Here is a 27,811-nt window from a genome sequence, read left to right on the forward strand (position 1 = left end):
CTAGTAGTAATCAAACACACTGAGTACAATAGAAGTAATTTATACAGAATACATATAATGGGGGGGTGTGATTACAATGGTTACTCATAATGAAACAACAATCAGTATATGAGTGAATTTAAACCATTGATTACGATTAATAACATACACTGTCTCGGAAAGATAATAAGGGTACGAGTTGACACAGATATCTTACTCAACTGTTTGAAATTGAATTGCTCCGAGACAGTTGAATCGATTGCTTACAAGAAAAGTAAAATCAACGGAAATAGAATCTGTGGTGGAAAAACAGAGTAGAAGAAAAATACTTTTTAATAAGTAACACAACTTAAAATTTCACTGCAGAATAAAGAAATAATTTGAAAGCAAATTCATCAACTCGGGTTTGACATAGCTACTTTTTACAAGATCTATGAAATACAAAAGCATTTGTCACCTAAGCATTATTTGGAAAGTCATAAAAATTTGTCCGGGCTATTTTGGAAACTAACAACAGAGTTAGAGTAATGTTTTGCAACAAAGGTACTGGGATTCATACTACAAGTCTTAACATCACCAACCCTTGTTTTTCTGCACTTGGTTTTAAACTGAGGTCAATGTTACCACATGAGAGTAAATGCCACACCATTCATAAACTGCCATTCAGTACTACACATGATGTACATACGAATCAGTTGCAATTATTAGAAAGATACAATCAAAAACAGCAAAGGTAATTTGCATTGGGTGATTTTTGAGCATCGCATAAGACTTCCAAGTGAAAGCTATACTCGCAATGCTTGTAATTTTATGTTTGATAAATAGGCTTCATGTACTCGGTTATGTGCTACGAATTTTTCCAGGGGCATAGTTTTTATCCAGTGTAGACTCTTGTAGGAACATATGGAGGCATTTCTCATTCTGAGCTAACGGATGGCCGGCAACCCTACAAGCAAAGAAAGTTTAATTGTAAACAATATTTCATTAGTTGCCAACATTATTATCAAAGTCTTACACACATGAAAGAAATCCTTATTCTGAATTGAATTGCTGCTAAGTTACAATATGGTATCACAGCTCTATATACAAAGGCTTTTACACTTACTTATTGATAAAAACTTCCAATCCTTTTCGGCGTTCTTCTATAAAACTTTCTGAGAACAGACCTTCATCGTTGCGGAACGGAAGCTGCATTTTTAATGCTTTTCCAGGTAGAGCTGGTACAACAATCTAAATTTTTAGAATGAACATGCAGATTGTTAACACTTTCTTTTTGCTGAGCTCACAAAACAGCAAAGTTCCATTGATAATACCTAAAAGTGTTACAGCCTGTTTTTCAGGACTTGACATATATTAATATAAAAGCTATGTCAGCATTACTGATAATCCTTGGCAGAGCATGCTACCTGGCTCAAACATGAACAATGAGTAACTTTTTATGAATAAAAGAACAAATTACTTTACTATCTCTTTCCAGTTCGTTCATCAGCCATTCGAAATCACTGTAACGCCTTCGAACCACTGACTCTTTCATTTTAAACACTGGGAGATTTGTCTAAAGACAGAAAAAATAGCTTATTAACGTTAACAACATTGCAATCAACTGGAATGTAGTTCATTAACTAAAATATGTACGGTCAGCACATACATTAAGTGGAAGCTTGTTAACTTGACTTGGCTTAAATCAAAATTTCAAATAACTACGTAAAAGTAACTTCTCAGGTCAAATCGCCTATTAAATTGCGTGTAACAACTTACGCAATTTCAAAACATTTTAACTCAAAATTTCAATACTCGAAGTGCCCGTTATGATGATATCATTCATTGCCGGATAAAAGCATTGTTGTCCAGTTTCATTTTCATTTGCTGACAATTTTACTAGCTTAGGGAAAATCTATGCAATTTAATTAGTCTCAACAACCTTCAGTTACCGAGCTTCCACTGTACACCGTAGTAAGCTGGGTACACAACACAAACCATACCTTCATTTTTATTTCATAGTCGGTATATCTCTGTCTCCAGCCAACACCGTGCGTTTCGGGATTAGTAACTTCAATTTCAAGAAAATTAGCAGGAAGACTGTATGCGTCGGCCAATTCCTGGCGTGGTGCATCTAATCTCCTAGTATTTAGATTATCACCAGACATTCCTTGATTACACTTTAGTACAAATTCCTGATTTTGAAACCTGCAAATGTCTAATACCAAAGCTGTTATTTATATTTAACCTACAAATAATAATAATTGCCCAGTATTTGCTTGAAAGGAAAGATCAATCAATGTGTATAAATTGTGTGTTATGATTTTACATAAACAGCATCAATGCAGAGATGCTATGCCTTGAGCCGAAAAAGTGGACCTAAATGTACCAAGCCAAGCATCTTTCCTTGGCTAGGTGTTGCTTCATACGTAACACTCATTATCATGATAGTGTTGTTATACTGCAGATAGCATAATTTCACCCACAACCAGTTAAAATACAGATTGTATGAACAAAATATCAGTTGCCTGTAGGGATGTGCTAATTTGAAAAAAATCGGATTGGTAAAAATATAAGTAAGAATTTCTGACATGCATGCAAATTTGAATATGCTAACTTTGCTCAATACACTTAACCTAAGTGGCTGAAAAGCAAATCTTGCTTAAACTCGTCGGTAAACAAAAGAAATCAATCTATTTTTTGATAATTGCACAAAATCACTCGTCATCACAACCATTCTATTGTCTTTACAGTTGACCGTACAAACAAAAACTTGATTGCTTTGCGGTTAATTCCTCACTTTCCTGTAAAATAAAGGAGTTGGGTCGATCCAACCCTCCTTTCAACGATTGGATTCATAAGAATAACAAAATTGGTCAATATTTACATGTGATAATCGCATTTCCACTTTCCTAAAGTCATGAGGTCAAATTATATACAATTTTTCTTACATTTTTCACCAGTGGCACATTGAGGTTTTCTTCATCACTAAAGAGTGAGTGCCGCCAAAGTCGCCAATGCCAATACACAGTATTACAAAAATCATGATGAAATAATAAATTGAAATATTGAGATACGACCTGAACCCAAACCAAATACATTGGGTGAATATTGCCTGAGTGAGATTTGAGTAAACACAATTGTCGCTAACACTGGCAGACATAATAAGTGGAATACAAATTTATCAAGAGCTGGTGAGAAATAAAAACGAATTGGAAGACTAAGCTTCAGCAAGGACAACATTCCTCACAGTAAAGGTTATTCACCAAAAAAAAACTAGGTTTCCAATTGCTATTTACTTATATATACCATGTTGGAAAAAAAAGTTGGCGATTAAATCATAATTCAAGCTGAATTGGGTAGCGTGATACAATGATAAAATTTTGTTGTTTGTTGCTGATACCAATAGATCCAGAATGCGTTCATGTCGACCTACATGACATTTTTGCTCACACCAACCTGGATATTTTTTCTTATGATACATTTCAATGTTGTCACACTGTTATACCGGCACTCATACTTACACTTCTCTTTGACTACAAATCTACAATATGCAATCCAACGACTTAATTGTACTGTGATATACATAAGTGACATCATACAATTAATGATATTAGGACTTCGTACCTGATTACTCAGAACTTAGCTGAGTAGTACAGTAACTTTTGTTTTTTGTCCCTATCCTTGAACAAAATCAAATTTCCTTAAACAAGTTTGTGCATATATTTTCTATTCTAGTTGTTTGTAATACTAACACATATGTTCTAAAATCAGAAAGCATACGACGTAATGCCGATGTCAAAGTTTGTACTGTGTCGTACAATTGCATTTTTACAAGCTAATGTTGTGGAAAAAAAGCTTTATGTCAGGACCTGATAGGGGACTTTTGTTACATTTCCTGAATTGAGTAACATACAAAAAAAACTTGCTATGACTCAGTTCAGTATCACAAATAGAGTTGCTATAACAAATCATGACTCAATTTGACTCAAGTCAGCATGGACTAACGACTTGACTACAATTTAAATATTATGGAATTCGATACCAATGGTAGTACCACCGGATATATACCACCATACAATAAATTACTTCATATTTTCAACACTTTACACTGGAAGTTCCCCAAAATGTACACCATGAAACACTAAACTTTATAACGTCCAACACCCAAATGGGTTGCAGAATCGTGAAATCTAACCTGCCTAAGTGTAATGCAAATGCAAATCAGAATCATAAGCGTATTTTGTGAGGAATTTATTCCTCCAGGCACAAATAACTCTAGTTGTATTGGTTTCGTTAAAAAACAAGGAGCTTTAAGCAAGTTTGTTTTACAGAAAAATTATATATTTAACTTATTTGGATGGGTATCTTTCTTTATCTCAATGCCAGAATATTCCAAACTGTGAAGTTTTGCCGCTGTATATGTATTTACATTTTCTCATTTAAACAGTTAGCTATATTATAATATCAAAACAAGCACAATATTAACTGATACCGATTTCTATTACTCTGTTTGCAACCTTTGCTGAACGTAAACATTCGGAAAGTGCTTAGCTACAGGCCTGTGCGAGATGTGGGAGGATTTATTCTACTTTACAATGATGCAGTCATTGTAGCAAATGCTTACTCTGTACAGTTATGAAGGAAGTGCCCCTCAATAACATGTACCCAATTCTCAGATGAGGGATGACTTTTTCCGATGTTTTGAAAAATTGGTAGCTCAATTATGGTAATCATAAGAGACATGTTTAGCGAGAGCATAATATACTCCTATAGACTAATAATGCTGATATACCTTGATGTTGCAAAATTAAAAATAACTCATCTCTTCATGTTTGTTAGGTGCTTTAAAATAGACCTAGGTGGGTGTGTGAGGTATGGACACACCCATCCAGTCCACATGTTGGAACTAATGTACATTTACTTCATTATATATTTTAGCGAAAAAGCTTTAAAACTTACCACATTGAGACAAAATAATGTCTAATAAAAACTTTCACTCACAAAGGCTAAAGAAAAGCTAACATAAAAGGGTGGACAAACTGGACATGTCAAACTCAAAATTGGGTTCCAACTAAGACTAGAAAGATACTTAAGGCTGGATCCGAGCTGGGCTAACTGCAGGCCGCCGAAGGGTTTTTCTGAATCATGTTCAAACCTGTGTTTTTATAGACAACCATAATTAACTAATTCCTCCATGTAGTTCTTTGATGGTGGACCGCATGTATGAGAACTATTGTTGTCACAAACTAATTATGATGTCAGCAATTGCTATGACCTGGCCCACGCGTAAAAATTTAAGAACCATTGCGACTACTGTATTGGGTTAAAAAGTTTGTCCATGAAAAATATATTGAAATTATGCAGGTGTCAAACGCCTGTCCAAGTAGGCATATTGGTGTAAAACAAAGTATCCTGTCCACCTGTGTAATTAACTAGAAGTGACATGGTTTTTTGCAACATTAAAATGACTTCTGTATAAAACGAACATGTATATTTGCATCAGGTATCATTACCCAAAGTTAAATCTACAATTGTATGGCATGTCAAAATAGAAGCAAGTAGTAGATAAGCCATGAGGTTTTATGAACGCCTAAAGAGGACTTTGCAACTCAAACCAAGCTAGCCAGATAGCATAACAATTGGATAAAACTCTTCATAAAATATAAGTATGAGTTCATGCAAACCCAGGCTCTTCTTTAATCGATGAACCAAATTGGTGTGAAAAATTCTATTCTATTTGAATTAGACTGATGATACTCCCTGTGGGCGAGATAAATTTTTCTGCTTATAATTTGCCAGCTGATTCTGGGTATAACTATATATTCTACTCTTGGTGTGAAAAACTAGTATATATATATGTATAAAACTTAAACCTTAACTTGAAGAATTCTCCAAAATTTAGACTTTGTCTGATTGTTCTGTACAACACCAAACTTTATTGCAATACAATAGAGATAAAGGCATACAATATCTCAATGATGCAAAAATCAGTTAAAACTGAAAGAATTTGTTTGATATCTATAGACACCAGTGGGCAGTGGCAATACTAGGCTAGCATTGTAATTTTATATATATAAGTTACATATATCGCAACTATTGGTGGTCCATGATGAGCAAATGTCACTCAATAATTACCATTTTGGAAAGCTTTTATGATGAGCGGCAATCAAATGTACAGTATAAATGCAATCTACTTTTCGATTGTGGAATCATAGATCAAATTTAGCTAAGTTTTAAAATGTGCAGGTGTGGATAGAGAAATTTTTGCTAAAGAATTGCAGATAGGCCTAAGCTGCAGATGGGATTAAAATGCATTGCAAACTAACCAGTTACCAAAGGGTTTATTAGAGCCAACTAAAATTACAGAACGTAAGTATGCAACAAATGACTATGTGAAACACTTAGGCTAATTATAAAGTGTCGAAAAGTGAAAAACTACAAAATATCATACTTTTATCATGACCTTCAAGTCATTGAATATGTAGCCTATTTTAATAAATAAATTTTTATAAATAAACAAATTTCAATAAATGTGATATTTTGAAATGGCACAGACCTAGGCCTACCTTAACGTTCCCATGAATATCGTTCATATGCAAATAGATAGGCCTATGCTGATTATTAATAACGTACCGTACAGGACACATGCGGACAAGGTTTATTAAAACGCAAACAAAATAATAGGGTACGCCACAATGACATACTAACTAAAGGTAGACATTGCAACACGGTTCTTGCTGATGCTCACTTTTTGTTTATCGTTTTATCCTTTAATGAGAGATAAAGTCATTTATTTGGGCAACTGTAATCCAATTCCAACATCAATCCAGGAAGAGCTATTCAGTAACGCAGCAAACAACTCTTGCCTCTTGACAGGGTAACACTAACATACGGAATGAGGAAAACGAGGAAGTCGCAATACTGTAGAAGTGTGGAGAGTATGGTAGAAGGGGCCTAATAAATCCATGGATACTTAAATAAATCCATCATTCCACAGATTCTGATCAACTCATTAAACTTAATTTGCCAAACACGGAGTCTTCTTTATAAAAAAAAAACATTATGTAATTTCCGGTGAATAAATCTAGATTCCGCTTCATAAAATCATCATCAATTTTGTCTGCGTTTTATTTATAACGAATAGATGAGGCTTATTCTGACGTGGCTGACTATTTTCGAATGTATCACCATTTTCATACTCATTTGTCATCATATGATAAAAACATTGATATGATTAACGTTGTGATAACTGCAATATATTTTCATTTTAGAAAAATGTTTCAATTTCAACAAGACACGTTATTACATTATTTGTATTGAACAGATTATTGATGGCATTTTTATCATACTGGTTTGGGACCCTGAAACCAAGTTAGATTTGTTATGCGGAGTCTATGTCTTAATATCTTTTAATAGGCGCCCATATTAATTTTATCAAAGAAATAAAGTCAATATGAGCAAAAATGGAGAATGAAAAGAAAATTAATAGAAAAAAGATCATTAGGGGATAGAATAAGTTCAAGACTGTGCGTGTTAGGTAAGTCTGGAAAAAAATACGAGAATACGGGACAGGTTTTGGCACTACACCGGGTTTCCCAATTCATACACTTGTTTTGATTTATGTAATATTCTTTTGATTCTTCATTATACAGTAGAATTCGCCTATATCGACACCTCAAGGGGATGAAGAAAACGTGTCGATATAGACGAATCAATATAAATTGTTCCTAAATTCCTGTTTTAATTCAATGTAAGGGCCCGGTAAGGGTTAAATGTGTACTCTAATCAGCACTGCCGCTTAATTTTATGTTTTCGCGTACACTACGGCAAAGAACAACACAAACAAGATCGTGAAAAATGATGGTAGTTGCATTTAAACGTAATATGCACGCAGACGGTGCTGATGCGGAGCAATATGGCGTTACTACAGTAAGGTACAGTGCAGTATCTATTTCCTTGCAAAAAGATCGCTAATTTTTATAACGTTTTTATACGATAACGTCATAAAGTCGTAAGTGGGATTACGCCCCGGAGTAAAAAGAAGAGCTACAAGCTTGTCCGTGCTAATGCCGATATGCTGCAAATTCACTTTATGAAGTGGAATAATTTCACAGTGCACGATTTAAATTTTTTTTATTCCAACAACAATGGTATAATCAAATCAGAACTACTCAGGATGTACAACCGAACGATGACGTATCTGAGCGAAAGCGTCATAAAGAAAAAAAACAAGATATTGGTGTAAAAGGAACTGGCAAAAAATATTTGAAGCAAAAAAGGTTCCGGCCAAATGGCACTCTTGAAAGTCAAACGCCAGAAACAATCTGCAGTGTACCCACTTTATTGACGGAACAATATGTGATGCCAATTTTAAATACGATGGCGCAAACGCTATACAACAACGCGCTGTACATTGCTTGTTATTCATTTACTGTAAGAGCTTATAAGCCTTCGGGTTACGTTGTTGGCAATGAATGCCTCGCAATCATCTTCCTAAAAATCGCAGCTTCAGTAAACAATCGGTAACAAATGTTCAAGACTTTGGAAAAGATTTACAAATAATTTGAACAAAGCATTCGAGCACGTACTAGTTAAAAACTGTGAAGTAATTTCGTATTCAACAAATCTTTCCGAACGTCGCATTCTAAGAACCTTTCCTCACTCTCACACATGGCAGGATGAAACAATCCGATGATGAACAATCTCTGACGAACTGATTATCGCTTCGTTAATTTTAGCACTAATGGTGCTTTCTGGGTCGGTGAACCCTCACCTACCACTTCGTCATCACTGGTGCCACTACGACGTGGCGTGGACTCCCTAGATATGGCTTTCGATATCCATCCGCCAGCGGAAGTGTCCGATGCTTTCCGGGATAAACTGGCCAGTGGTTTGTTGTCTTCGGAGGCCATAGACCCTGCATCCGAATCTTCCTCCGGATTGCTGTCCGATTCCGGGTCCAGCTCGCTGTAAAACAAAAAGTCTTGATCCTTGACGGGCGGTTTTCGACGTCTCGGTTGTGAAGTCGTACTGGCTGCGGAAGACGCCACCGGGCTTGGAGCTCGGTTGCTGCTTTCGCTCTTACTCTGCCTGACACGCACAGATGTAAAAATCGATGACGCATTCGAATCGTCGCTCAAGCGTTCATCGTCACGTGACAGGGTGGAACGTTGCGAGTCCAAGCGCCTCCGTTTAGTAGAAGAGGGTTCAAAAGGCGTCGTGGTCTTGTGTTTCGGGGCGGTGTTCGTGTCCGGACCGAGCGGTTTGTGTAAAATAGGACGAAATTTAATATCCGCCTCTGAATCAGACAACTTGGTCGGTTTGGCGTCCCGGATAACCGGTTCTTTTATAAGTTCTGTGTAGTCGGCGTCGTTGAGCGGGAAAGTTCGGAGATCCCACGAGTCGTAGTTGGAATTCTCCCGCAAAAAAAGGCTTCCATCGTCGGAGGAAACCGAATCGAAAACCCGATGTCTGTCGGCGGCAGTACTCAATACCGAGGGGTCAGATGATGACCTTCTTGAACGAACTGCGTCAGAGAAAAGTTATTAGAATCTGTACAGTAAATTCCAAAATGGTGAAAAAATGAAACATCCTACTGTACACTGTAGCGTCTAAATCAAATTAATATGAAGTGGTTAATAAGCGATTAAATAACTAATCTCAAAGGAGAAAAGTCGTTGTTAATCTGTTCTGACTGTTTAAATATTAACTCACCAACGGCTGGCGCTTCAGGACTGGCAGGTGAGGGAAGTTCAGGAGAAAACTGGGCAGTGGGACTCGAACGCAGTGATGATGGGTAGAAGTAACTAGGAGACTGTTGTTCAAGCGGGGACTTGGGGGGCATATTCGCCCTACTCATCGACCTATAAGGTGACAATGCTGTTTTAATTCATAGTGTAACGCACGAAAAACTATTCAGTTTTAAAAAAATGTTATATTTTGCATAGCAAAGGTTTTATGACTTTCAGCTGCGCTGCGGTTGCTGATGAGTAAATTAATTCGTCACCCACCTGGTACCGTTCTTCTTATTTATGTTCCATTCCATGTAAGCCATGTACTTCTTTTTCTCCAGGATCTCATACCGGTCGTGTCTGTCCTTGTAACCGTCGTCACACTGATCCTTCGACTCCAGATCTGCATTGTCGTCTGTGGTCAAAAGAGAACCACCTATTTACAGTCAAGACCTTTTACTGCACCACTGTATACTACACGGAATAAACTACTGTTTTAGTTTTCGTTTATGCATTCGTTTCGGATATGGGTTAATCGCTGCAGCTGTACTGAAAGCAATGGTTTCATATTGGTGTTAAAAATGGTCCATCAATAAAACAAAACGTTTGATTTATAAGTTTAAAGAACTTTATAAAAATAAGAGTGATTAGAAATTCGGTGACAAACCTTGAGCTTCCTGTTCATCTTTTTCCTTTTCGCCGTCTTTAATTGCTCTCCACCTGCACAGCATGGAACATAAATAGCGTTGCTTAATATTTATGAATACACGTTAATTTTTCCAGCTCCCTAATTGGTAAGAACGACTAAGAGAGCAGTAACAAGAAACGGTCATTGTACCACAATCGGGTAATTGCGTTATGACGATACCGCCTTTTGAACCAATTAAATTCAATTGTAGCAAACCGCCCAGACAGCCTTGAGTGGTTTTACATCCAGTGATTACGCGCTGCAACAATGATCTTTATTGCTGTACACCACGTTACTAACCGCGCTCTTAAAATTCAATGGAAGAGAATGTGCCGTAACGGGTAGGTCAAGTAAGCCAATTTGGTGGCATTGGTTGCCATAAAAACGGGACTACTCTACATACCAAAATGTAGCTAATGTAACTTTCGTGGCTACTAAATACTAAAATGTAACTACTTAATACCAAAATGTAGCTTATGTAACTAATGTAGTAACTAAATTAGTTACATTAGCTATATTGGCTACAGCAGTTACATTTTGCAATATAGAAAGGTCCGAGAAACGCCCTTAAAAGACTAAATTCAAAATTTACCAGAGTTTAATTTGGCACAAATTACCAACGCTGAGCGGGTTTTACCGGTTTTGGTTGAGTGGTTGGATGGATGAAGACGTTTACTGTAAATTTTAACGCTCTGTTCTGAAGTAATAATAGACCATATAATGAAGCTTTAACTATAGAAATAGGATTTAAAAACCGACTGAAATACCGTAACTCGCTAACACGACTGTACACTGCAGTACACTTCAAATAATTCACATTATTTAAATTATATCAACGCAAATTCGTAACAAAACGTAAGCTGCACCGTCAAACAGTATATGCGTAATATCAAAAGGTTCATTTTTGTAATACAAGTGAGAAAAAATAGCCGCCCGCCCCTTGATAAAGACCATACTCTACAAGGTTCAAAAAAAAAAGTTGTGAGCTAATGGTCATACCCTGGCGTGAGAATCTCCTTGTACTGGAGCTTTTCGATCCTTGTAGTCGTCAAGCCGTGTGGAATGACGATGTTGTTAATATCGTAAGCTTGTTCCGCTGCGCGCTTGCGTTTTAACACCGCCTGTTGAATTGAATTCGTAAGTCCCATGTGTGGCGCTTTAGTGCAATACATCATATAACATGATAGCAGTGTATGTAGTATATTATTTGCTTAAGTTTTTTTTAGTATTTAAACGATCGAATATATCCAAACGACGCCAGAAAATGCGTAGGTCACAAAGTGAAGTGAAACATCTCATGTGAGCTGTCGATGTAACAAAACGAACACGAGGGTAAACAATCGTTGAGTTCACCTGATATTGGGGATTGTTCAAAGAAGATTCAGGCGTGGGTGTGCCGCCGTCACTTCTATGGACGTTCTCGGCATCCGATTCGAATGACGTCATGCGATGGCGTTTGTTGAAGTCTGACATCAGCTAAATAAAGAATCGTTTTCTTCAATAGTGACTTGACAAAACCAACGATCGTACGAACGAGGTGGTATCTCATTATTACGAGATGTGCCTTACGTAACGAATACTTCAAACGTTACTTGGTTATGATATCAAAGTAAGCGTTCCTGAAATCCAAATTTAGCAAAGAAATTCAATTAACGAGCTACGGTCGACGATTATTTAAAGCAGAAAATGTTCGACTGAAAATCGAAATCTAACAAATAAAAAATCAAAAGTGCAAATCGATGGGTCATTGCACATCTTCGAACAACAACGATGGAAAAACGTGAACCTGGACGCTTCCTCTTCTTCTCTTCTGATCAAGGATGCTGGAGCGATCCTCCATAGAGCTGTTCCGGTGAAGAGCGCTCACGCTGCGGATCAACTTGTCTGCTCTTTCAAGAACGACCGTGGCCGATTTCTGGCGAATCTTCGACCGGTCGTCCTTGGCTCGCTTGTGCTGGTCTTTCGGTTTCTGTTTGTTCCTGAAAAAAATTACGAAATATAAAAACAGAATTCAAAGCTGGAGCAAGGGATGTTCGATTCCTTGAATTTCTACGTCTTTAACGTTTCTGTAAAAACACAATGCGAAGGTTCTGATGGCAATACGCAAAACTCGAACTTTATCAAAGTTTAGTAGAAAGATTTTCAAAACGCTGCGGCTCCTGACTCGATTGCGATTGCCCATATACCACAGCATACAAGTTATCAAGGTTAAAATCGTTACCAATTGCGCAGAATCAAAGTAAACGACGGAGGTGTAAAACGTTACAGACTCAAGTCTAAAAGGCTAATTCACATTGGAAAACAAGACCATAATGACAACATCGCAGTGGTCTTTACCATATTTGCATACACATGGCTATCATGGGGAATTTTCAGGGTAGAAATTGTCAAACTCGCTTACCTTTTCTGCTCCTTCACTCTCTTAAGCTTGCCTGCCGTTCTCTTATTGTTTGTCATCATGTGGCCATTCAAACGCAACGAAACAGGGATGTCTAACGACATAAAAGCATGATTATGACGTGTGTTTGCACAGCAGGTAAGCACAACGGACCGCATAGTACATTGTGACAGTTTACAATGAGGTAATTATTGATATGCTGACGGGCTAAGTCCGCATGTGGTTACACAAATGCCTTCGTAAAATGCGTTTAGTAAAAACCCTACTTCATTCAAGTAACACTGAGCCAAGAAAAATTTTATTGCATTTGCAAGTAAAATTTCTCTCTGCACCGCACGAAATCGCATAACTCTGCGTACAACTTAAATTATTCAAACTTTCAAGGCACGCCGGTAAGCGTTCTTCAAATGAAACTTATACCTTCAGGTCTTGACAAGATCTTGTGGTAGGAGTGGTCGTGTTGAGCTGCCCGGCTGACCATGGACGCGTGAATGGGGTCAATCGGTTTCCCATCATCGCGTAGGAAGGGGTTGAGCCTGTGGTGGTTGCAGCCCATGATCGAGCTCTCGCTGAAAATGGTGGGAGGCTTCAGCGGCTGCAAAAAGAAATTAGGGTTTTAGACTTTAAGATGCCTAAAAAATTTCGCACAAAAATGATCAATGCTTTTCAAGCGTAAAATTCAAGGAATTCAGTTGAAACTGCAGGAACTCGTTTCAGGCGGCCAAACAAGTTCTTTTCCTGAATATTATCAGCTTCTATTAAAGCAACAAAAATATCTGAAACCGATATACAGTATATGACTGAGGTAAAGTACTATCTAAAAGGACCAAACTTGAAAATAACAGTTTATCACCTACTTCTGCTGTCTGTGCACGTCGCAATTGCTCAACCACACCGAAAATTTTTACGTTATTATGCGGTGGTTTATTCTCTACGTCTTTTTGAAAATGCCCATGAAAATGTCTCGCGTAAACTCACATTTGCTCTGTCACGTGTGAAGGCATTGCCGTTTATAATGGTCGCAACATAGGAACATGTTTTTCTTAAAAAGGCAATGAGGAAAATGGCAGTGATAAAACACACAGCCAAACAACTTGGATAATAATCGAATAAAGAGGTTATGTCTAATTTCGGAGCTTAAAACTACTTGGTACTCGTGCGGGATTCTCACTTAGATACAAATTTCAAAAACACTGTGATTTTATAGCAAATGATAATAATCAAGCATAATACATGAGAAATATAGCTAAACCAGTTAAAAAGAGCTGCCATTAATACGCAACAAATTAGGCCCATGGGCGCAAAATTACCACCACAATTAGAGTCGAAAGAAAAACCAAAGTGCGGACAATAGTGTTCCACACACTTACAATCTTTTAACTGCACAACACAACAAATGAAGCGCACTCAAGTGTCATTGACAAAGGGTCGTTACGCACCTTCTTTGCGAGAAAAGCGGCATCCGATGCCCGAACGATCTTTCTCCTTCGCAGTGGATACATCAGAGCTCTTGTTCTCGCCGCTGTGCATGAGCGATCGTCCTTCTGTGACGTCACGTCCTTCAATGGCTCCCTGTATTTGTAAATGACAAATACAGTAATTAGTTTGACGAAACTTTTTTATACATATTTATTGTTTATACGTGTCTGCTCATTAACAAAACAACTCATACAGACATCATGAAGTTGAATTAATAACCGGCAAAGGTCATGAACAAACGAGACTGAAGTAGCGTGATGTCACCATATAGGATTTTGTCTTGTCATATAATTTACAGTCATGTGCTATACACCTAAATAACTTAATATAAGTGATGATTACCTGTCTTTGGTATGTTTGGCAGTGACCGGGGAATTTTCCACTGAAAGCGGCCGAAGGTTTTCCAAGACGCTGCACGATTTATAAATAAATTATGTAACAGACAGGATAAGAACACTTGGAAATAGATCGTAAATAACACGGCAACCAACCACAAAATATCCCGGCGAAGTGAAAGTGATTAAATATCAATTATTACCTCGATGACTGTTGCTTGATGTTATTTACTAGATGTGTGATGTTGCTAGGTAAGTGTGGCTCTGCTTCATTTGTCATAGAAACCTGATCCAACACCTTGCCATTTGCAGAAGCTAATTCCTATGTAACAAACACAGACCATGGTTCATTTTCCTATGTTTAAAAACTCATAAAATCTCAAAAATTCAACCAGGTTCACATCAAACCTTGGTATGTATCAAACTTTAAAAAAAGAAACAATAAATTATATATCTAGCATAATGCAAAATATCCTGAACGAAATGCAAATCATGAGTATTTATGTTACATTGCAATGGTGTATTTACTACATACTTCTGCGGGGCTGTTGTGTGCATCGCAAAAAGCAACTTCGCCCTGAAAAAGTCAACACTGGTAATCTTGATCATGTCATTTTAGTTACAAAGTTGATGCTTGGACAAATAAATTTTACCAACAATGCCACACAAAATGAGCAAGGAGAAAGGACTGACAATTGACTTATGAGCGGTCTATTATTCACTGTTTGACGTTCAAAACGAAAGAATGACAAAGTGGACTCCTTAAAGATACTTAACTCCGTTGTTGAATTACAAATTTCGAATCTTCGAGCTAAATTTCAAATTATCTAGGATATTACGTCATGCTCTGCGTTGTTTTTACCAGTCGCTATAAAGCAAAAAGTTTCCATACGAACAATCACTTATTTTGGCGAGTAACGCGAAACAAATTTTGTACAGTGAAGACTTAAAAAACTGTACAACGAACGCACCTTTGCTGCACGAAGCTGTTGGTAAAGGTCAGAATGTTGTTGGATCTTGTACTGGAGTTCGGACACTTGTCCATGAAGCCATGTCCAACGACGAGCTATTGAAGAGCGTTCATTGGCCCACTTCCATAGCGGCGTGCTTTTTCTAAAACAAAATGCATTTGTGATATCATGAAAATTTGGTTCTCTTTACTGAAGTTATGCAGAGTAAGTTATCTCAATTTCTATAGGAGTTAACATATACATATATATCCGATAAAGTGAACGCCATCTTTAAGACAAAGAAAAAAATATAGCCATAATCGGAAAAACTTGTATTCTTGAAATAGGTTAATATCAGTACCGATTTGACAAAAATGTTAGTGAATTTGTGCTATTCGTACGGCGTTTGGCCTAAGTTCTTCGTTGACTTTATGGACACTTTGGTTGCTGCTCGCAAAAATGTTAACTTTGTCTTTCGAAATTACCCAACTCTACCTACTTGGGATGTGCCAGAGGAATATTACCTGGGTTCATGTGAACACGAATAACATCATAAAGATCGAAGCAAGCGAATACCGTATCTATTGGTATCAGCAGCAGATAATCACTTTTCATCAGTTCATAGCCCGAGTTAATTACCACATGACAGTATTAGCAAAACAACTCGCTTTGTTTCCAAAAAATACAATCAAAATTCGTTTCATAAATGACTTATTGTAATGCTGTGTTCGGTTAAAGAGTGATCACTAAGAAGGGTTTTATATTTGGTTCGAAAACCGATTGCTCACGTCAGTGAAGCTTTTGCGCTGCATTGACCTCCTAAATGTCACACGCAGCCGATGCCACGAAACTTGATGGTCATTTCTCATCAAATTAAATAAAATTGTGAGTAACAGAAACAGCATCGTTTATTTTTCGCCGTTACACGCGAAGCGATAAGTACAGAGCTTACCGTTATAGCACATTAAGGACATGTTCAGGAACATTTGATGAATGGAGAAAAAATGGCAAGATCCCAAGGGCTTAAAACATGGCAAGATGTTAATAATACATTGGTGCAAGATTGGTAGATTAGCATGGCCACCAAAGTCAACGTAGTATTCTCTATTTTGGCTTTCCAGTTTCGTTATTCGTGTTCACCCAAATTATCCATGTAAGGCAATATTCGGCAAATGTACTTGGGTTTGGCAGAGATGGAAAGACTCGAGTCAGGATTTTGGAAAGACTTGACTTGTGTTATAGTGCTTAAAAGACTCGACTTGACTCGTGTTAACATGGAAATTTCAGTTGACTGGATTCGAATCCCAAAAAAATTATTTTAAATTGTCAAGATTAGTTTTTATATTTGTGAAAGAATTTATTCAAAAGCGTCAGAAATGGATAAAATCAGGTTTTATGCTTATATTTACATTATGAGTATTCAGAAAGCCATTTATTATCGATTTAAACGAAAAATACATCGTAAATGGTGACTTGGAATGTGTTTAGACTTGGATTTGATAAAAGTTACTGATTCGACATGTGTCTCAACCATTAAGACTTGTTTCCATCAACCCACTGATCATACCTCTACTACTTACACTGATAAACTTTGTTTAGGTGGTAGTTTTGGAGTAGTATCAGTGAGTGACTGGGAAACTGGTATTTGATTGCCAGACATCCTCTTGCGAAGAACTTCAGGGACATCATCAAGCTCTTCATCAGAGCTACTGTCGGTGAGGTCAGGATCAAACCTCACCCTCATCGCAAGCAGCTCTTTTTTTAGGATTCCTGACGAGGTAAAGTGAAAATGGTAAAAGAATATACTATTTCCGTTTTTGTAGGCAAGAAAAAATCCTGCTATGAAAAAAGCTTGTAGATCTAATATAGTTTAGGCACCACTTGCCTGTACGTTCACAAAGGTTTGGAGATTGGTGCTTTAGAATGCTTTTGAGTGGTTTGGCATTTTCCCTTTTGACTTTGGATCTTGGACCGATTCGATGTTCTGGAGATTCAATCTGCTCGTGGATTTTTTTCCAAAACAACACGCACCTTTTATCACACAATGCGATATCTGTACAGGAGTCGTCTGGCTTGTTTGAAGCCAACAAACTCATTTGTTTTCGTGTGTATCGATAAACGCCAGCAGTTCGCACTTTGTTGAGACGTTCTTTTAACGACGACATGCGCTTTTCCAGCTCAAGTCGATTTTGAGCAATGACTGCAAACTGCTGTCTCTGTTGCGTTTTGACATCTTCTGCATTTAGCATTTTCCCAACAGGCTCATCAGCATACACCTTCTCTGGGGCAGCTGAAGTTTGCCTTATCTGACCGACTGGTTCTTGCTTCAGTTCAAGAGATTCTGGCTCACAGCCGAGTGCTTCTCCCCTTTTAAGGGAAGCTGCCAGCTCATGAAGTGTGTTGGTTAGTTTTGGCGGAAGGTTTTGCATGTGATTACCCGTGACAAGACCATGAGCCAAGCCAAGAAAATCTTGCACCTTTAACGGAGTTTCCGAGTGATTTTTGGGTGAAGAGCTACCATTCAGGGTTTTAGACTCACCGGAATGGTTACAATTATGAACACAGTGTGACAAGATAGAGGTGTTGTGGTCACATACAAGAGTAGTTTGCGTTGTGAAAGAGCCTTCCATGTTAGAATTAGTTTGACAGATACTACTAGAAATAGGTTTTGTAGAGTTACTTATGAAATCACTCTTCACAGCTTGACTAGAGCATGTGCAGGGAATATCATCTGTGTCTGTTAACCTGGAACGTGGCTGATCAGCACTAGGTACATATAGCCTGGAACTTTTAATTAAAATTTTATCGGTCTCGAGTAACTCGTCTGGTACTGGCGTGTTCTTTAAAGAATCACATGTTACAACAGTTTCATCTTTGTGTGCAGATTCATGATCTTGTTTTGCTGACGATTCTTTAGTAGCAGTAGTGTCAACTCTATTTATGACAGTGATCTCTGCGGCAGTTTTTCTGGGACACATGCTTAACGCTGTGGACAACGATAATGTGTTGCTTTCTTCGGGACTCTTCTCAGTAGCGCAGTTAACTTCATTATTTCTAGATGGTTGTAAACTTTCTTCAATTGATGATAAAATTTCAGATGACTTCTTTTTATCACAAATACTAGCACCATTGTAGGTGGAATCAGCTAAATTCCTTGGTAAGGATACCTCAATAAGGTTGTCATTATTTTTAGTGTCCGTCGATTTAGGCGCAAGATTATCACGTTGCTCATTTAAACCATTTACCGGCAGTGTAGCTTTAGCAACTGTGGCCAATTCATAATCTTTTGTTAGTGTGATATTTTCATCTGCAATGTTAACAGGGGTACTTCTACTGTCTTTACATGACATTGATGACATATCCGGATCTTTCTCAGATGTCAGTGACACAGGATCTTCATTCTCCAACTGAGTTTTAGTTTGGTCTCTTTTAACAGAAGAAATTGCAATGCCATCACATACATCAACTTTTCCTGAACCGTCAATATTTGCACTGTCGCCAGGATTATGGGAAGATTTTGTTGAAACCACTTCATGAAAACAATGGTTATCCGAATGTGAATGGCCATTCTCATTAATGACTTTACGTAAACTATCACGAAAAGCTTTTAGGTGTTCTTCAGGTGAAATCTTCAAAGACTGCACAGTGCCGGTATTGTCACCAATATTTTTGATATGTGTAAGGTCAGAATCACCGTATCCTGCATTGGTGCTCACAGTTGATATAATCCCTTGGAACGTACTGTTATCTGGATGAACTGGCCAACCATTTGTGGTCTTATTTGAGAGCATGCCACTGCCATCTCCCATGCCTGAAACTTCTGGTACACTAGAAGTTACTGAAGTCTCCTTTTTGTCTGTAGGATATGAAATATTATGCATATCAATTACATAACCAATGCATGATTTTTTGACACTTAAATTAATTAATATCATTTTCATCTAATAATAATACTTCTACATTGGGTACAGTAAAAAAATTAACTAGTTCACATCATTTGAAAAATATTAAGCAAACAACATTACTAAGCACAGCAAGGCTAATAAGCATTCAGTATTTTGATCGATCACAGAAATTTCTATATATATATATTATACAATTCTTACAATCCTACCTATAGTTATAGCGTGATCGCCTGCAGCACCATTGGTAGAGATTGACATCACCAAATTTGATGGCAATATAGGATGAGCATTATACTCCATTGCCGCAAGGTGACTGCCCTTTTTAGGTTCTTTACCTTCCATCGTCTCGCTGATATGGCACATGCCATTAATCTGCATATAAATACAGATATTAAAAAAATACTAAAAACTTGCAACCAAAAGATTTAGCCTGTAGCTACCAATAACAGATGTTATGTATGTCTATATAGAATACAGTATACACAACCAGACTAATGGCGAACAGCTTGATATGAAAGCAAGGTAAGTATGCCAATTGCCGGAGCAGCCATAAATATATACTGCTTGTTAATATCAAAGTTTACACTGACATGTTCATAAATGTTCTGATCAGGTGAAGAGTCTGGGTTCGAGTTAGACGATAGACTATGCTTCAGACTATTTTTGATAGCTTCACTTGCAGAATCGTGGTTGGTTGTGTGCAAGGCCGGGGCCATTCTCTCATCAAAATCTTTGTCCATTCGTCATACCCCAGCAACTAACAAGGCCCACTGTAACAGCATCGTTGAGTAAATAGTATCACTCAAGTGTTGAGTTAAATAGCAACAACAATCTCTAAAAGTTTATTATCGTTCATAATACATAAAGTAGGGTGTGAAGTTAGGTTAGAACAATATCAGAATAATATCATTATCATAGAAGTGCAAACTGGAACATGTTTGTTAAAAGAACATGTTCATCTGTTCACCCCTCTGTAAGCTAAACCAAAACATGTTGAACAAATTCATCTATTCAACAGTTTTAATACAGATGTTACGATTTTCACAGAGAAAAATTTAGTTCTTTGATAGAACCAAAGGAGCACCCTATTAAATGCTCTGTAGAGTGGAAAACATACCTGGTGGCTAACATCTGATTGTACCAGTGTATAATATCTCCATGTAATTGCAAACAAGTTTCACTACAGTATCTGTTGTTTTATAAGTTGCAGCACTTGCAATAATGCTTACAGCTTAAAAATAGAAATGATAAGTTATCATAGGTTTGCAGTGTATCACCACAAAACAATGTTCTACTAAAATTAGTACGACTACAAACTAAGACAATAAAATTATTTAGAAAAAAAAACGTAACACTTGCAACAACTGAAAGCGAACAAAAAAGGCAAGTGGCCAAGTCAAGTTAGACACCACTAAGGTATGTATGTTGTTATTATTACGCAGCATCATGGCCAAACAATTAAATAGGCCGTCCTCAGTCCTCACGGCAGTGCAGCGTTCTCGCAAAGCTTACGGCCCTTGTACACAATGCTAAAACCATCCGCGAACGCTTCAAATGAAAGCTGTGTGTGTTCGTGCGAACATGCGCAAGTGTCGACGTAATAATGCGCTACGTCGCACTAAGTATATGAAACAGCGCAGCAATCCGGAAAAATACACCATTACACAATTACATTAAGCGCACAATACGTGTTCCGGGCTAAAGTTTTTAAATGCATCCTCACTGGCTAAACAAGTTTTATTACTTTCCTGTGTTGGTTAAACTGACTGACGATTGCAGGATTTTACGAGGTATATTTAGCAGCAATTTCGCTATGCCGCAACTCACTTTACATACAAAAACCACTGCAACGGTAACAGGAACATTACGCGCAGGACCAAACTTAACGTAAGAGATCGTGACAAGAACGCAAGTTGTTTTCTTCACAAAACAACGAAACCACGGCTTACGAGTTACGATTCCACAGTTGACTTTGCGCCAGTTTAATTTGCTCAAAAGTTTCGATTGTGTGTAGAAATGAACTTATTATCAGCCCAATTTTAATTAACAGCTTAAGAAATGTAATATGTTTTTCTCGTCAGCCCGGAAATGCTCATGCGACTTTAGCGCCATAAAACAGGACAAAAAAAGGAATGAAGCTACAAAACGTTGATTCGCTGGTAACCTACACAAGAATTGGTCGCTATGTAATTTCAAGCTAAGAAGCTCTATTAAACCCGTAAACGTAGTCAAGCGTAAAACTCCATATCTCAGTTACGAAACCCAGTTGCGGGATTAAAAATCACAATACGAATTGAAGAACGCCTGACCACAAAGTGTAGCATCAAAAAAGTGTTTCTATCCCAAATGTTCCTATTCAATCTGTTAGAGTCCGCATTACACGATACACGGAGTCGTGAATAAAGTAGGTCGTGAGTTTACGGGGAAAATGAATCATTTACCTGCAGCGGCGCAAAAGCGACCAACACAATGCATGCAATTACGATCGCATGAGTAGCACCGCTACAGTACAAGGATGGAAAATAAACGCTAAATTCTTATCGTGTGTTCTCTTCAAACCATTTTAACTAAGCTTACCGCAGCTACATCCTAATACAGACTTAAACTAAGTATACAATATGTTGATCATAGCCAAAAATAGCAGCGTTAAACTCATCTTCCTTGTTTAAAAACGGCCTTATCTAGATATTCATTATTGGTATGTTTTATACAGATCGTGACGCGTTAACACGTACTACCAGAAAACCAAGGCGTTCAGAAAGCCTGGGTTCTTTCTGGACTACGGTACCATATCAGGAAGCTTAAAGTTCATCTGTCCCTCCCACACAATAAATAAAGGTCTCTCAGAACAAACGTCACGTTGTGTGCTAGCGATACGGCGGCATTGTAGAAATAATACTTTCCATTCCAACATTCTTATAAAACAAACCTACTTAACAACACTAAGTCTGAAAGGACAACTTTTAACATTAATTTCAGATGAGTGGACCGTACGGCTGCTCATTTAAAATGCATTAACAAAATAGGTCATAAGCTAAATTAACCAACCATCACTTTGTTTTGAAACAAAGCTATTATTTTGACGTCATTGACGTGAATATTCAATAACCAAAATTGTATCAGCCAGACACGGTGGATGAAAGAAATTGTACAAGAATGCACGTATAACATTACCGTGTGTATGGATTATTCAAAGATAACTAACCAAACTCTTAACCACACAAGTAAACGAAATTACCTAAGTAGCTATACGTAGACCGTATACGATCAAATTAGAAGCGAACGTTTAAAGTAAAATCGCATAGGGCGTTTTGCTGATAACGATCTACATGTTAGCTGAGATTGGTTACTTTTCTTCTATTTTAGTGTTTTGATCGCAGCTAAAATGTTATATCACATGGATAAAGCCATATCCCCGTAAGCGTCTGTCATTTCTTGGCGCGTTTAAGCTGAGCCTGGCACAAACGAGAAGGAAACGCCTAACGCTCATTAAAAATTAGGAAATGAGCCAACAATAACTTTACTGGCAAGTTTTAGTTTGGAATGGATACTGTACTTGAGTAATGTAAAACAGCGGCGTTTAGAATTGAAGAATGCGCTAATGGCGAAAACAAAGCGGAGTGTGAGAATATCAAGTCGCTAAACGTAAGATGCTAAGAACAACCAAATAAAGTGAACTTAAAATCACTTCACTAATCAGCGCAGCCTATAGTACAGAGGAGCAATTTTTTTTCTTGCAAATAAATAAGAAACAAGAATGAACGGAGCAAAACCGTACAACCCAAAGAGCGTAAAAAGAGAAAAGCAATTGGGGACACGCAAGAATGGCGCAACACCATGCCAAGGGCAGTGCGTCCTCGCGGCTCCACGTGGTGCGACCAGAAGCTAATAACAAAGCATTATGTTTTAGTCTTCAGCGCCCCTTTGCGCATACATTTACTACATAAACAAGATCGGTAAGATTTTCGTACTACAGTATTATTAATGATCACTATTCGCAAGCAATAAGTAAACCGTACTGAGGTAGACTTAGCATACTAAATCAATATCAACTTTTCTAATATGACACTGCAATTTAGCTGTACTAAAAACATTAGTTATTGCAAAGTCTGCCGAAAATGAGCAAAACCAACATGAGATGCAAACCAGATTAATGGCACTGGCTAAGAACTTTTTAAAACAAATGTCAAACACATTTAAACAGGAATAAATCCAAAGCAAACCTACTTTTACTTACAAAATCACCACATAAGATGAAATTGCTGTCTAAACATTGATAGCAGTTTAATTTCAAGAGTTAATTCCTTTTAAAAATAGTTACAATCACAAGAAATGGCAGCTATAAAACTCAAGAAAAGTTGAATTTATTTAAGTTTAATGTTTGTGTACAAGTAAATGTTTTAATTTTAGAGGCTGTTGTGCATTTTTAGAAAATCTGATCAGGTTTATACTCATGACACAATTCTCTATACAATCTTAAACAACGTTCAGCAGAAAAACAGTAACAGCTGTGAATTAGTGAAAAAGTTGTTTGTTACCTATTCACAAGAAAGAAACAAAGTTCACCATAAATACAGCTATATTATACTTATGTATCAGAGTAAATGTATAATGTGTTTATATAACATTTATTCTGAAAGACTTATTACAAAAAAACATCAACATCCGTGACAAAGACAAATAAAAGATTGCTATCAAATGTAGGCTTATCTACTAAACTGAAGCCCTACAGCTGCCAGTGCCATGTGAACATAAATACTGCAATGAGGAAATATAGCAATAGAAAGCATACCAAATCATTATGTTTAATACTTGCAAAATTAGCCTTTCCAAAGATTGACTAAAAACTCACATTACATATTCAAGCCTTGGGTCAATTACCGAGTGTATATATCCACAATTCATTTTTAATTCATATGCTCAGTCAAAGCAAATCTTAGGAACAAAAAAACGTGCATTGTTTTCCTAATAATTTGAACAAAGTGAGCTTATACTAATTATATACAGTATAACTGTACATTAGCATACACATCATCCAGAGTAACACTATTTTAGACTTTCACTGAATATTTCTTAATCGTGGCTGAAGTATTTGAACTGAAGCTTACATACATAGGTAGAAACTGCTGGTCTCATTACTGTTAAATACTTCCCTCAATCCAGGGATAAATTTTCTGATACTACATCAGTGCCTAATATCTTACCAATCAATTTCATGTGATCAACTTTGGACTGGACGAATGGTCAAAACAGTAAGAAAAAGACCAATAATATTAAGTCTATTGTTTAATTCAAGTGACACTGGTTAACTTTACAATAAAATAAACTTGAAATGCCACGACAGTGTAGGCAACTTAAAACAGTCACTTTTGCCTTTGTTATGGAATATCAACTGGCATACAACACACACAAAAAGCAAAGTTAACATTGAAAGCTGCTGAAATTAAGGGCAATGCTAATGCTTATACACAGCAACGCAGTGTATCCAGAAAAGCAATTTTCAAGGCAAAAAAAGTCAAAAATAGTATCAAAGGTCTGATGTGACGCTATTAAATCCTTTTCCAAGCTATTTCCATACAAAGCCAATAACAATGTAGTCAGAGATGGTCCTCTCCAGCTGTTGGCTAGTTACGACCAAAGTGTTGTGGTTGATTCAAACCTTACCGGGGATAAGGAGACGAGAATCTGGATGTCTTTTAGTAGAAGTAAATTCTTGTTTGTGTTATAAATCACAGTTGTAGCAACAAGTCTGGAGCTACACAACTTCACTCTTTTTCAGCAACAATGGTGTTGACCCTGTGGATCCCTAACAAGCTGCATCAGTCATTAGAGGACATCTTGGAAGACCACTAAAATACTAAAGTGAATGAGAGGCTGAGACAGTACAACAGATGATTGTCTTCTTGTATCATGTTCAACCTGTATGTTCATCAACTTCACCACTGCAACAAAGATGATCTTTTTCTGACGCTGGCTTATCACATCCAAAAAACTACAGCCGGCTCACACCCCCTTGGGTAAATTGAAGATACAATGAGGTTACATTCAAAGTGTCCTTCAGAAGTGTATAATTTCTTGTTTGTAGCGCCAAGCAAGATGCTACATTCATATTCCAATTTTCTCCAAGAGAATACACCATAGATTTTGTAGACTCGCACCCCATAATACAAATAGCAAAACTCAAAAAAGTTTCACCATAAGTTATAATCAATAATTTGAAAAATGTTAAGAAAAACTCTATTGTTTTATTTTTTGTCATTGGTGCAGTGGGGACAGAAATTAGTGCTGGTTGATCATATCACGAGCTAATGAACAGATAAAATGACAATTAACCTACAAGGCTTAGAACGTGCATGAATATGGTGATGGTGTAAACTAGCTTATGACAACTAGCACTGCCATTAAACCCAAGCATATGACTGGTATCCATAGCGGAATCTCAAAAATTTACAGCAGCCGCCAAAATAGTTTACGCCATCATCAATTTTACATCAAAATAAATCTATTTTAAAAATCTGTTAAATTAAAATGAGAGTGACTATTTCACTAAACACAGGTCACGTAAACCTTTGTTAAAGATAGGCGTTAAGTTACAATGGGTATACGCAAAAAGTTGGTTTTAGCTATTTAGGGTTTAATCTATGTCATAAAATTTTAGGCTAACAAGAAACCATGGTAAACAGCTTCAAACGAACGTTTAGTTCTGGTGAAATAGTGACAGTTAATTGAGAACAGTAAGTAGCCTACGTCTCTGCGTCTTACTAAATTGCGTCTGGTTTTCCACCGTAGATCTTGGGTGGGAAGTTCTTAGATTATTATCTGTGCTGACGTCATAACACGGCAAAAAATATAATCAAGGGTTTTAGAAATGAAATATTGGAATAGACTGACTATGACTTTGAATCGTTTATTTTGTATTGACTTGCAAAAAGTTATGGTTAATTGACAAACTGTGAAGACCTCTACAGTACTGTTGTAGGGTGGTACCGTAGTATTTGCAACAAAGTCGTAGCAAACAACACAGCAGGTTTGCACACATCAATTATAAAGCCACAGGTCACATTTGAAGCTGACTCAGCAATATTGAAATTGGATCACAACTGAAGCATGCCAACTCTTACAGAGCATGTTGCAGGAGCGCCTTCTCTCATTGTTTTGCTTGTATATCACGTGACCGTAACGAACGAGTCGAGCCACGTCTCGTAATTTACGTCGCGGGAGGCAACACCCTGTCTAATAAACCAAATATAACATAATCATTTTGGACTTTTCGAATACCATTTTGTATCTAAAACTTGCTTGAGATTGCTTTCAAACTAATGTACTTCATATACAAATCTTAACTTTCGCGACTGCTAAAAACATATGGGCAAATAAAGCGCGGAAACAAAGTGTCTTTTGCTAGCTGGTTTCTGCTCGATCAAGTAATGGCGACATGAACGTTCGCTCTCTGACTGCCTTGGTCCTCGTGATCTCACACAAAGCGCTGCGTTGATTGGCTACTGCCGATCCGACACTGTTTCACTCCCTGAATTTTAACGTTTGTTGTTGTTTGTTTTGGGCTTCATGTTGTTAAGACTAAACAAAATTTTAACTGTTGTATTGGATATTGTGTATGAATCGTTTTCAGTTTGATTCTTTGTGTTTAATTCCGTATAAATGATAATTGACGCATTAATACATTGAAACAACGGGAGTGAAGCGCCATGCGACTTACCCAATGAATGGTTATAACTGTGGTTATTGCCATATTGACCACATGTTCCATTTACAAAATAATAAAAATAGGCAAAAAAGTAGTTTATTTTGCATGAAAAAGATGATGGTAATACTTCCACTTGACCTATAGGTTATAGTAATTTTATGTTGTTGAACATTTTTTAACTTACTAGTTCACATTTTAAAGAAATTCAATGGTTGTATTGTGTTATTTTGCTATATATATACTAAACATGTGTTCTTTCAATTTTTGTTTCTTATCAAACTTTTATTTTATTTGAAGGTCCATTGTATGCAATTTCAGGCTGTGGTCATCGGCCAATAAAATCAAGTAACATAAATTTTATATATAAAGTTGCTGGTGACTGAACCGCGTTAACCCAGAAAATAGTAAAATAAGAAAGCAGTATATAAGGAGGCATTCTTAAAGTCAACTTTATTTTTGAATCTTCTACACTTCAAAAAATCAAATATAAAGTTAACCTCAAAAGTGCTACCTTGTATATTGATTTTTACTTTACTATCAATATTATAAGGATATTACAGTATTTTGATTTGCCTTACTAGTAAGAATTTTATCTGCTTTCTAACACACAATCACAAATTAAGTGAAACATTTTTTAGCTACAGTATATCAATCTAATT

At 37.0% G+C, this 27,811-nt stretch overlaps 2 protein-coding genes across 3 annotated transcripts; both read right to left on the reverse strand.

The window, feature by feature from the left end:
* Nucleotides 1–24: 24 nt before the first annotated feature.
* LOC143470321 (sorting nexin-12-like) lies at nucleotides 25–3,639 on the reverse strand. Its single transcript, XM_076968377.1, has 4 exons — nucleotides 1,962–3,639; nucleotides 1,439–1,534; nucleotides 1,085–1,209; nucleotides 25–925 (listed from the first exon to the last, which is right to left on the reverse strand). Exons 1-4 carry the CDS (start codon nucleotides 2,124–2,126, stop codon nucleotides 820–822), a joined length of 492 nt encoding a protein of 163 aa, XP_076824492.1. The 5' UTR covers nucleotides 2,127–3,639; the 3' UTR covers nucleotides 25–819.
* Nucleotides 3,640–8,077: 4,438 nt separating this feature from the next.
* On the reverse strand, nucleotides 8,078–26,378 carry LOC143471117 (uncharacterized). 2 transcript variants are annotated; one of them, XM_076969476.1, is made up of 19 exons: nucleotides 20,565–26,378; nucleotides 20,038–20,217; nucleotides 19,657–19,819; nucleotides 17,428–19,398; nucleotides 17,123–17,312; nucleotides 15,564–15,705; nucleotides 15,128–15,169; nucleotides 14,796–14,914; nucleotides 14,600–14,668; nucleotides 14,218–14,350; nucleotides 13,199–13,373; nucleotides 12,782–12,872; nucleotides 12,167–12,359; nucleotides 11,734–11,856; nucleotides 11,380–11,501; nucleotides 10,360–10,412; nucleotides 9,972–10,107; nucleotides 9,676–9,824; nucleotides 8,078–9,487 (listed from the first exon to the last, which is right to left on the reverse strand). In XM_076969476.1, the coding sequence occupies exons 2-19, from the start codon at nucleotides 20,185–20,187 to the stop codon at nucleotides 8,679–8,681; spliced, it is 4,830 nt and encodes a 1,609-aa protein (XP_076825591.1). In that variant the 5' UTR covers nucleotides 20,188–20,217; nucleotides 20,565–26,378; the 3' UTR covers nucleotides 8,078–8,678. The 2 variants fall into 2 exon arrangements, with proteins under 2 accessions (XP_076825591.1, XP_076825590.1); XM_076969475.1 differs by having other exon boundaries at nucleotides 9,972–10,128.
* Nucleotides 26,379–27,811: the final 1,433 nt, after the last annotated feature.

The sequence above is a fragment of the Clavelina lepadiformis genome, chromosome 9 (assembly GCF_947623445.1).
Source record: "Clavelina lepadiformis chromosome 9, kaClaLepa1.1, whole genome shotgun sequence".
Taxonomy (NCBI): Eukaryota; Metazoa; Chordata; class Ascidiacea; order Aplousobranchia; family Clavelinidae; genus Clavelina; species Clavelina lepadiformis.